At 48.7% G+C, this 12,386-nt stretch overlaps 1 protein-coding gene across 2 annotated transcripts in view; it reads right to left on the bottom strand.

The window, feature by feature from the left end:
* The window catches only part of LOC144740767 (ras GTPase-activating-like protein IQGAP1), a 112,331-nt gene that overhangs the window by 68,976 nt on the left and 30,969 nt on the right, over window positions 1-12,386 (bottom strand). For both annotated transcript variants that reach the window (XM_078623512.1, XM_078623520.1), the window contains exons 14-19: window positions 11,571-11,695; window positions 9,263-9,426; window positions 6,837-6,927; window positions 5,810-5,986; window positions 3,909-4,060; window positions 323-493 (exon numbers count right to left, since the gene is read on the bottom strand). In XM_078623512.1, coding sequence (XP_078479638.1) covers window positions 323-493; window positions 3,909-4,060; window positions 5,810-5,986; window positions 6,837-6,927; window positions 9,263-9,426; window positions 11,571-11,695 — 880 coding nt within the window. The remainder of the gene's footprint in view (window positions 1-322; window positions 494-3,908; window positions 4,061-5,809; window positions 5,987-6,836; window positions 6,928-9,262; window positions 9,427-11,570; window positions 11,696-12,386) is intronic.

Below are 12,386 nucleotides of genomic sequence, written 5' to 3'. Positions count from 1 at the left end.
AATCACGCCACGCAGCTGCTCGTTCTTTAGAGCACAGTTGCACATCGGCAAGCTGTGAGCAAAGGGCAGCGCAATCCATCGTTGTACTGTTCTAAGCTTCACCTGCTATGCTCGCCACCTTCACCAAACCCACAAGATCCGGCGTTTGTGAATTACGGTCAAACAGCCACCGCTGTGTGGGAAGGCCCTCATCCACAGCGGCCGACGGACCAAAGGTGCCCGAAAGTGTCCATGTGCACTGCTCTGGCTTGGCTGGAGTCACACAGTGGCAGGAATAGCGGTGGAAGGGTGTCCGTGGTTGCTAGTGGTTTTTCCGCCGCACCTGCACAGTGGTGATGGCCGGTTGCTGATTGGTGAGGAATTCCCGGCGGGCGAGGAGAGCGCGGCGCACCAGGTACCCGCGTCCGCGCGCCTGCAGCCGCGCCACCAGAGCTTCGTGCGTGAGCCACAGCCGCTCACGGTTGTACACGGACGTCACGCGGCCAACCACTGCCTGCAACACCAAACGCACACACACATACGAAAGGACCGTTGGGGCAAGTGCTGTTAGCGAGCACCTATTAAGGCCAGAACGGCGCACTAGGGGGTGGATTGTGGCCACAACCGCGCCTTTATCTCCCCAGTGTTACTCGTTGAAGTCTGAGCCAACCTAGGGGATGCCCAGCACACACACAATCGCTAGCACACAGGCACGCATACATGTACACACACACGCATGCTAGCTCATGGGCGCATGTGCGAAGGCACACATGTTGTTGCTGTTGGTTACGCTACCTGCCGGCTCGAGTAACATTAATTAACACTGCACAGGTGTATGTGCATGCAAATGTACACCGCACGCACGCACGCATCCGTGCGAACGCACATGCGATTGTACACGCACATACACATGCACGCACACGTACAAATGTACATGCACGCGCACATGTACACGGGCACGCATGCACAGAGGCAGGTAGCTAGACGGTGAGTCTCTAGGGGTGTGTGACACAGTGCTGTGTTGGGAATCTGAAATTCTATAGCATCCGGAAATTATGGACAAGCAGTCAAAAACAATGACGGCATTTTTATCCGAACTATGCATCACAAAGTGAGTCCATGATTTTCATTGGAGCTGAATGAGAGTTCATTTTCAGATTGATTTGCTGCTTTCCGATCCTCATAACCAAATAAAAGGACAATTGGGTTCCCTGGGTTTTTGTGTCTCACCAAAACACAATAACTGGTTTGCGTGACATCACCAGGGATGACAATTTTGTCTTCTGATCCAAGTCACCGTATTGATAGAAAGTCGCCCCATAAATGAAAAGCCGGTTTAAGTCTGTAATGTGAATTTACCGATACTTGGTTAAAAAAAAACCTAATAAAGTTTCGGAAGAATCGTGCACAGCGGTGAGTTTCCCGTATTCGGCAAAGGTGTTACTGTATTATAATAGTTGTGGTCCATGTTCACTTTCTTATTTGCATTGGACTGAGGTCATCCATGGGCAGCGTCGAGTATTTGTAACTTTCGTTTTGTTTATTCATGGATGCGTGTGTTCACAAGATACCGGCACACAAATGCGTTAGCTAAGCAGAACAAAACAGTTGTTTTTAAATGCCATATTGAATTTACAAAAAAAATACATTTAGCTCTGACTTGTGATTTTTAAAAAGATTTGAAAAATAAATACAGCGCTTTGTTGATATAATGTGTTTTCTTAAAAGTAAATTCTACAAATCCTGGCAGATCGGATTTTATATTTTCAATGTTCCCTTTGTATTTCATCGAGGTCTCTCTTACAAACGAGACATTGTACCTCGCTGGGTATTACCTGGTTTGTACGGTTCACATAAGTGAACGCCTGATTGATGTACGAGTTTGTTTCGTGAAATTGATTTCAATCTCATCGCGACCTGAGTGTTATACATTACAGTTTAATACCGAGATCCCACTGGCAGGAGAGGGCCAGGGGAGACGGGAGGGTTATGCTGTACAAATCACACCGCAGTGCCGATGTATTTAATAACAGGTCACGGAGTTTACGTGGAATAATAAAGCCTTGTATTCCAGTGTACACAACTCATTGCTCAATGCAGTGCGGCACTTAAAGCATTTGCGGCTCACACAACACAAGCCATTGAGCGGCGCGTTATTACACAATTACAGTGCCATTTAAGGGAAATGAGCCCCTGAGAACCCAATTAACCCGGCGACGTACAAAAAGAGCCTTTCTTTCCGCGGCGACGCAGCTGCCGAACATCAGTTTATACACGGGCCAAATGCCCCAGCACTGTCATTTGTAATTGTTGTACCAATTAAAATACGAAAAGCCACGATACGTGCGGCTCTAACGGGTACTTGTGAATGCGGCGCGCACACGTTCGGCTATTTACCGACTAACTTTATTGTGCTCCTACATGAGGTTATTCTGGCAGGACGTCCGTGCATTCTCGCACAATACGGATGAAGCTGTGCCCTGGTTTGTTTTGGCGAGTGCCTCGCGCCACATGTTGTGGGGTCGTGGGGGTGTGAAACTGGTCTCGCGGTGGAAAAGGCGGTGGCTATGTGTCAGCTTAACGTGCCACTAAAGAGTCGCGTATACATGCACATATTACAGCCCTCCTGTTAATCCACTGCTGGATGAGGGCATCCCCACACCGTGCAGGGCCTGAGGGTCATTTGTAAATTCTTCGCCACGACGGTCAGTGCGTAAGTTGTGAAGGCATGGAGCGTAGATGTGGGAACACAGGAGTACAGTACAACAATTGATTGTGCTGTACTGCCCTCTGCTGTCCATCATTATATAGCCCCACAGCCTATAACAACCTGTTACGAGTGGTGGCCATCCATCCGAGGTATTATCCAGGCTCAAATTTGGTTACTTTTTCAAGTCAGATGAGATTGGACACATTTTTGGTGATTTGGTTATCGGCAATGCATGAATAAAAATCTGAAAATATCAGTTTTCCTGCTAAAACTAGCAAGGAGCCCTGCTCATCTCGATTGGGGGCCATGAGCCAGAGATGGAAATTCCACTGTTTAGATGTCACGCCCCACTCGTGTTAGCTGTGGTCGGGAATTGAATTCAGGTTGCTGGGATATACCATGCACGAACCCCGACACCCACCACTCCTCCCAGGGTAGTTGTTGTTGTTATTATTATTGCAGCATCATTTCAATGGGCCGTCGTATACTCTACACAGGAAACCGTGGTGTGTTGAAATCCCCCAGCACTGGCTACAGACGTGAATCTCGCGCCGCGTTTGTCCCCCTGCTGGACGCAATCCCCATGAGCTCCACGCGCAACCGGTGGGAGTACAACAATCCCTCCCAGCTCCGCGAGCAGCACTTGGCAGGATGTCGCCAGCGACTGCCAGACGGCGGAATGTGGAATTTCCCGGGCAATGCCGCGGTGTCGTCCTCTCTCCTCCCCTTTCACGTTTCCCTGCCCTGACCCTGTTCCACACAATAAGCCACTTCGATGTGCTATCATTTGTGGCCAGGTCACGTCTGAAAAAGAGCGATATCGCTCAGTAGGCCTTGGTTAAAATATCTTCTTCTGCAGCTGGCGTCCGTCTGCTCGGCAGCGAGATTGGCCAGTCCCCTCGGTACCGCGTCTTCCGTCGCTTTATCAACACAGCGCATTCAGTATCTGCCTGCACCTCGATACGAGCGCAGCGCAAGCGGCGAGAGAGGCAGCGGTGTGGGATGCGCACCTGTATTTCACCTGCATCTCACTTGTATCTCACCTGTATCTTGCCTGTATATCATCTGTACTTCACTTAAATCTCACCAATATCTCACCTATATCTCACCTGTATTTCACCTGGATCTCGTTCGAATCTCGCCTGTATCTCGCTTGTATATCATTTGAATCTCACTTGGATCTCACCTGCATCTCACCTGTATCTCAGTTGCATCTCACCTGTATCTCGTCGCGGCTCAGCTGCCCCGTGCTGGGCATCACGCCCTGCGGCGCCTCCCATCTGCCCTCGCCGCTCTCCCGGTTGAAGAAGAAGTCGGAGCCGTCCCTGAGCCGGTGCCGGCTCCACGGGCCGTCGCTGCTTTCCCCCTTGGCTGCTCCCGCCCCCCCCCCCCCCCACAGAGACCACACAGTTAAAGAAGAAATACAAATCTTGCATACGCGTGGATTCTGGAACACTTTCTAATATGCGGTTGTCCTCGCAAGTACTTACATGACGATAATAGCGCCACTGTTCGTGCCACACGGATAACAATCAACGCGGGGCATGCAATAGATAGGCTCTCGTTGTAACCGTATGCGTTGGTGGGCTTCCTCCATGTGCACTGGGTTTCTCCCACAAGCCAAACCGCCAATAATGGAACTCGACAAACATCCCAATGCAGGACCCTGCTGAAAAAGTCTTGAGACTCGGTGAGGCTTTCCTGGGTAGATAGCAAAGTTTTACTGTCATCAATTATCCACAGGCGTCAGAGTTGGGATCGAACCTACGACCTCGGGCATACTAGATGAAGGAAATAACAGCTCACCACCATGGCGCCCCCCATTGGCCACACATCAGCTACAGTTCCTACTCGATTCTATTTTTCTTTGCCACTTACCTCCTGCGCAGAGGTCGCAACCGGGTACCCGATACCCGTACACTACCCGATACCCGTACACTACCCGATACCCGTACACTACCCGATACCCGTACACTACCCGATACCCGGCTACCCTGGTGCGGCCGGGTACGGGTACGGGTAGGCCGTGAGTCACTGGTGAGTAACCGTTTGTCACTCATTTCCCAACGTCTTGTCTCTTCTTACAATTAAAGTTCCTAGAATCAACCCACCTGCGCTGCAACATGGCTTCATCCCAGAGGTCGCAATCAGGTACCCGATACCCGTACCCTACCCATACCCAGCCGGGTACGGGTAGGGTACGGGTACGGCCGGGTACGGGTACGAGTACCTGTTTGCGACCCTGGTGCGGACGGGTACGGGTAAGGAATCAAAACCCGTTTGCGACCTCTGCTCCTGCGGCATCATCTCTACTTCCCTTCATAAACCCCCCCCCCCTAGCCGAGTTCGTTGGCCACCTACCACCACTTATAAACTTGCAAGCCCCACTGCCCAAGAAGTATACAACCAAACTTGGCTGAAAGCTGGCAAAAGTTCCTGGATACACTCCCACGTGTGTCCTACTAGTGGCGTAGCTACTGGGGAGGATTGGGATTTGAGTTTATTTGATTGTTACATGGATAGTCCCATTAAGCTAGTTCCCTGCCTGGCTACATTAGAAGAGATATCTTTGGTGCGTGAGCAGAGCAGCAACAAAAACAAAACCAGCAATATTGCTGACTTTAGAAAATGAGTACAGGGACCTTAAGGAATATTGCACAAATAACAAATGCAGTATTTTACAGTTGTAAATGAAACACATGCAAAAAAGTTAGGTGCAGGTGCAAGTAAGCTCCATATTATAGTCTTATAAGGACATTGTTCGATGGCTAGTCATCAAACAAAAATGGTCACCGCATTGCCGTCTGGAACGCTCTTCCTACCGATATTAGGAAGCCACTGGAGCTATGCACTTTTACATTTTTTTGAACTGTTTTTGTGCTTAGTTTGTTGTCCACCTCCGATTAGCACTGATGGCTATGTACGGTGCGAAATAAGTTCAATATACATAAACAGGCAAATGCAACTACAGTGGGTTCCACAGGCTGGAGGGGCCCAGGCGCGGGGCTTTGAAAAGTGGGTTAAACTAAACAAGGTAGAGAACCATTTCATTTCCTGATGCCAGGGCCCACGGCCACCACGCCAGCACCCCCCCACCCCCCAGGTGCGCCTCTTTCTCACCTCCAGCAGCCTTCTCGCGCTTGGCGTCGGAGAGCTCGAGGTGGTAGGAGGCGGTGCACTCGGGCGTCACTCCGCGCAGCGCCAGCCCCGGCGTACGCAGCAGGCCCAGCAGCGTCTCGGCCACGCTGTCACCGGCGTCCCCCAGCGCGGAGTTCACCGCCGCCACCGCCGCCGCCACTGCCACGGCACGACCGCGTTGTGGCACTTTACGCTCTGACGCCCCGTGCCGGTGTATCGGCAGGCGGACGGATTTTAAATGTATTTTACCACGCGCCAATGATTCACGAAGATAATCACACCGCCTTGGAAAACATTTTTGGGGAACGGGGAATAAAATAATGTTGAAGCAATTTTCGCCGTGAAAAAGGGTTTGAAACGAGGCAATAAGGTTGGCAAGCGTGCTTTGCGTTGTTTGTGTAATCCACACGGACAGACAATCACCCTTCTGTGGAATTATCCACGGTGATGAATTCTACTGCATCTATCAGCTGATCACCATCAGGTGTAGTGATTATTACATGTATATAATATAGTCATGTACAGCACTTTATCAAATGAATGCCATGTCGGTCGTGTGTGTGTGTTATTTAATCGTACAGGACCAGTTCATGTCTCACTAACATGGTTCCAATGGCCCACAGCATGGTTCTTCAACTAAGGGACCACTGGCCACATTTGGCTCTTTGAGTGTCCTACCTCACTACGGTCTGCCCAAATGTATGGCTCATCGAAATATAAAGAGACAGCGATTAGCCACATTAAAAATAGATAAACAAAATGCAGACGAGACATCTGGAATAGATGGCAAAGCGGTCACATGTAAAGGCGTTATGACATCACTCTGCCACGTGACGTCGTAATGCCTGTACACGTGACGCACGGTGTCCCGTGGCGCCGCCAGCACGTGCTAGTTTTATGAATATTATTATTTGGCCTGCTGGAAAATATACTCAGAAGAAGCTTGGCTGAGACAGAATCAAAAGAACTCATGCTACCGCCAAGTGTCACGTTAAGGATGCTCGCATACTGCTGTTGGCGGCCTCGTTGTCCTTGTTGGCCGCGTGGACGCCCTCCTGGATCTCGTCAAGCCACAGCACCGCCGACTCGTCTGCCATCTCCTGTGTGGGGAGAGGGGGCAGCAGTCGTGAGGCAATGTGTGTATGTGTGCTGTTGAACTTCTATCGCACCGTACATAACCAAATGTGGTAATCGGAGGTGTGGGGGAAGGACAACACACTAAACACAAAAATCTGTTCTAAACAAATAAGATTAAAATGTAAATTTAACAGTGCATAGCTCCAGTGGCTTCCCAATAGCGGAAGGAACAGCGTTCCAGACGACGGCAGAAGCGAATCTAAAAAGGGCGCGATGCAGTTTTTGTTCGGTGATGAGCTAAAACCCGCTGCAAGGATGACCGCAGTTCGCATGATGGTTTATGCCCCTTGACGGCAAGGAGGAGGAGCAGGAGACGTGTGGGCAGTGAGGGCAGCAGTGAAGAGAGAAGTACAAGACACTGCTGCCTCAGATCTCAGGTGAACCCAAGAGCAGTGGTTTTCACCGCGTGACGACAAGGCCCGAGGTGTTTCCCACTCGATTGAGTGCAGGGACAGCAGTCCTCATCTCCTGGTCACAACTCCTTTGAGTTGGGAGACATTTTTTGGCTTTTGAAATGAAGACTAGAATTAAGACAAAGCTTTAAATTTGCCTTTTTGTAATACACATTTTAAATGTACAGCCCTTTGTCAAACCACTGCTAGATGAAAGCCTTGCCAAGCCATAGCAGCCATGTGATTGTTTAAAACAATATTTCACCATGGTGGTCAGTGTGGGTGTATGGCCTGAACCGGTTCAATTATCACTCGCCACTAATTTAAACGCAGGGTCAGGAATCAAACTCAGGTTCCCGAGTTCAAAGAGCGCTGTGCCAGCCAGTGCTGCCTCTCTCCCTCCCCTGCTCCTTAATAAGTGGGTCTTGACAAAAGCTAGTAATGCTGTCACTAATTACGCTACATTCGTAAATGCCGGTAATTGCACGAAATTATGCAATTGCTCATGGCAGTGCATCGTAATGTTTAAATCCCAGACGTTACCTGGGGCCTATTTGACCTCTCCAGAGAGAGAGAATGCCGCTCTCCAGCCTCTCAGTCCATAAGCTCAGCTTTTAATTCACGCTCGGTTTATTTGTCATTCTCGATTCTTTCTTCTCCTCCCCAGCCCCCCTCCCCGCAACCCTGATTTGACCAACAACTTTGCCTTGGGAAAATTACATTCAATTGTCTTAAATGAAAAAGCCATCATTGAGCCATAATGAGAGGGGAAAGAAACAGTTCCATACACAATGCCTTCCTGTGGGTCTAACTGTACGTCCTTATTAAGCTCGCATATTTGCTGCCGTTGTTTCCGAGATACCGAGTGTTTGGAAAGGCAAAGCGAACGAATAAACGTGCCCATTGACAAAAAAGAGAATCGTTTGTGAATGGCGCCTTTTGACTACTCCAGATGCTCGGAGAGTTTATTAAATTCCTCTGCAGCAGCTGTGGAGCTCTGGTGGGCACCCAAGTGCTGCTTCAAGGCAACGCGGGCGATAACACGACAAGCGCGACAGCTCATCTTTGTGTTCCCACTGCGTGGCCTCTCAGTTCGGCGTCATCAACTACGATGACTCAAGCGGTCAGTCGAAAGACGAATGAATTGGGCTACGATTTCTCACGATTAACGACTCGCAGTGATACAGTGCACGCCTTCAGTATATTGTAACAGGGCTTTGCTTTAAGGCTGTGCCTAACTTCGCCTCTGTGTTGTCTCCCCCCAAAAAAATACACTAAATATTCTTTCTTTTTTTCAAGTCAAAAGTCCCAGTTATCCCCCATTTCCCAAATCAGCAGTGAGTGGGTGGTTCTCATCTCTGCTTGCAGTCCTGAAACAGTAGTAGAAATTCCATGTTTCTATGGCAGGAACTATTCTTTGTTGGGTGACAACTGAGTAATACCCACCGAGTAATGTTCACCGAGTAATATTCAGCAGAATGATGAGCTAAGTCAACCCTGATCCGGCATTGAACACCTAAAATTCGGGTTTTCAGCTACCACTTTAGACTAGTGGAATCGCTAGAACGGGCGAATGGCAAAACTTAAGCACTGGAAGACCATGTATGAACTATGTTAGACTTCTTTCGCGTGCTGTACAGCCAACCGTGCGAATCAGGAGCCGCGGGGGAAGGACAAGAAACTAAACGCAAAAAGCTGTTCTGAAGAAATTAGTTTTCAATCTAGATTTAAAAGTGCATAGCTCCAGTGGCTTCCTCATATCGCAAAAGGAAAACAATTCCAGACGGCCGCAGAAGCGCATCCGAGAGCGCGCGATGCAGTGACCGTCTTTTGTTCGACGGCCAGCCGAAAGCCGCTGCGAAGTGCGAAGACGGTCGGTTGCGCTGGTGCGACACCGCCCTCTGACCTTGGCCTTGCGCCGCTTGCTGGCGCGCAGCACGTCGCGGTAGCGGAACGTGAGCGCCGGCTCCACACCCGACAGCTTCACGGCCGGGAGCTGCAGGGCCTCCAGAGTCCTCACGGGCTCCTCTTCCTCCAGCGCCTCGTTGATCTGCCCGATGGCGAGCACGCCTGCGACAGAGCCGCCACGATTGCGTAGGTCGTGAACTCGTTGCACGCAGGAAAAGGCAGCAGCGGTTCCTTGTGGCGATCACTTTTCACGGGGAAGTAAGTGTTATTTCTTAATTGCTTATGCCTCAAAAGTACAGAAAATGGCTGTTATTCCCCACAAACTTTGCTTTTGTGACCAGGACAGTGATATTTTGAAATGTAGGTTCATAATCAATCAATGATCTACTCAGGTATGAGCCCATTGAGATGCACTCATACTTTTGCACAGGAAGAGCTGGAAGGATTTGGTACGTTATGTAGTAATTAAGTTATCCTAAAATTATAGACCTTCCTCACTCGTCCACTCAACAAATCTGCGAGACAATTTTTCGGGGGGTATTTTTGTCCAATGTCATTTCATGTTCTCTGTGCACTATGCCTATGTGGGGCTCTTTGCAGAGCACTGCAAACCTGTACTTTGGAGGACAGCCGTGGAAGGAGAGGTCACAGAACTGCTGCCTTGATGCCTTCAAGTGACTTTTATCACCCACACACTGGGGTCACTTAACTTTCACACGTACTCCGCTCCAGAGAAATGTGTGTGAGTGACATGACATTTTAAGTAATATTCTACAAATCTCTGAGCTGGAGCGTAGCCAATTTAAATATAACCGAACTGAATGTCATAATGTATCATGTAGTCATCAGTGACTTATGCCGAGACCATGAGCTCTCTGCACTTGATCGTTTTAATCACGGACAGCTGTCTGGTTTCAAAGCTACAATCTAAGGGGTGCTGGCTAGGGACTCTGATTCCTGAGCCACCCAGTTACTTCAACGATCTTAAAGCTTTGGCAGCAGTGTGACAGAGCATTGGTGGCTCATTGCGAGAGATACAAAAAAATTGGTGGAAGGGATTTTAATAGTCAATTCTTTATTTATGCAGGAAAGCTTCACTGCTAAATATCTTTGGCCAGTTTATTATATGAGATTAAACGATAGGATGTTGGAGTAATTGTCCTGTACGTATGCAACTCAAGAGGCCACAGAGCAGCTGAGGACTCTGAAATGGTCCGACCGGTAAATTCCCTGTTGAGTAGTTTTCGTGAGAGAACAGGGGGTTATTCAGAGAAAACTTTGCACATATGAGCAGCTAACACTGAAACAACCACACAGATAGTTCAGGAACCTACTTTCTGTATTCTCGTCCACTGGGTGTTTTTAAGCCCAAAAAATATTTTCACAATTCACGGGCCTAAAAGACAGCTGACTCAAGGCACGCGCGACCAATTACTACACACGCCACAGGCAAGCGGCCACACAGTGAGAGCCACGGTTCTCTCGTGCCCCGGTGTTGGGAATCATTAACAACATCGGCAGCTTGCCCAGGAAGGTCTAATGCACACACTTTGTGGCTTTAATGAGCTCATAAACACACCCTCGCCCTGAAGCTCCCTAAAGCCCCAAGCAGGCTCTGGGGGGAGTCAAGTGAGGGGTATCCTAGGCCACAGAGCAGCTGACCTCTTACCACATGGTTAAGTCCTGTAACCCCCGGGGATTACCTGTTAGAGGCCCCACAAAAACACAACAAAGTGAGCGGGTGTGACGTCATGCTTACCATCAGAAACGCCCCAATATTGCTCTCCCATGCACAGAAGCCTCTAACATTCACATGTTCAGTGTAATATCTCATGGCTGCTGTGACACAAACATAAATGGGGATTTAATTGATCTTCACATAAAGTCTGACATTTCAAGATGACCATTTCTTTATCCCATGAAATAAATCAAATAGAAGTGGCATTTTTATATTAATCTGAAAAAATCATACCTAAGTATACAATTATTTCTGTTTGATCCGTTAACATGTCACAGGAAGTAACACCCTTTCCACGACATCACATCTTATGACTTGTGCAACACCAGTCATATCTGCCTCTTTCCTGTCAAGGATGGTGCCATGGGAAACTGAGTGTTTAAAATCAAGACTCATCCCTAAAGGATGCAATTGATGCTAATGGGAAAAAATAACGGGAGACAAATACATCAAAGAACCACTCGCTAAGTTGCCTGCTCTCAATATCACCTGATCCCTATGCTCCTTATTGCATGCAGGCAGGTGGCCGGAGGAGCCGCTTTGCAGAGAAAAGACCACCACCACTCACGGTCGTGCTCCTCCTGCACGGTGACGTTGATGTCGTCGACGCAGGTGCGGATGTCGCTCCACAGGACGTGCTCACGCCCCTCGGACAGTGCCTGGGCCTTCAGCTCCATGAGCGCCTCCACATAGCTGCGAGACAAGGGGGGGACCATGCGCGCACAGGGCAAGCTCGCACCAGCCTCAACTACGAGCAGGAACCGCCGCTTCGTAAAACGGTGGCCATGCCATTGTACAAGTGAGGGGCCTGACTTGATGTGTTTTTATACTCTTAGTTCTTTCGGTAAAGTCACCATGTAGGTAAAAATGAAATTAAAATTAATAAAAATAAAATAATAAAATCACGACGTTTCGGAGGCAACACAAGTCTCCGTCATCAGGTGGAACCATCACAGCCAGATTTGCTGCATCAAGGGCTGTGACGGTCCCACCTGATGACGGAGACTTGTGTTGCCTCCGAAACGTCGTGATTTTAATATTTTATTTTTAGTAATTTTAATTTCATTTTTACCTACATGGTGACTTTACCGAAAGAACTAAGAGTATGAATCCTTGCTGTCACGAAAGCTTCAAATCTAGAATTGATGTTTTTTACCCTACTGAGGCATCAATGCCACAGTGGTGCAGCGTGATCGGAGCACTGAACTATAACTGGGGCAGAGCACTGGACCAATGGCAATGCCATTGGCAGGGGACCCAAAACTGGACATTGTCAGGATTCAGTCTTGTAACCTGAACAATATGTTAATTTCCTATATTAGCTGGTTCAAATACAAGTAGGACACTAGATAGATCTACGTCCCACTAGCTTTCACAAAGACAT

This window comes from Lampetra planeri, chromosome 3 (assembly GCF_965212315.1).
Source record: "Lampetra planeri chromosome 3, kcLamPlan1.2.h2, whole genome shotgun sequence".
NCBI lineage: Eukaryota > Metazoa > Chordata > Hyperoartia > Petromyzontiformes > Petromyzontidae > Lampetra > Lampetra planeri.
This window is presented reverse-complemented; position numbering and strand designations above follow the sequence as displayed.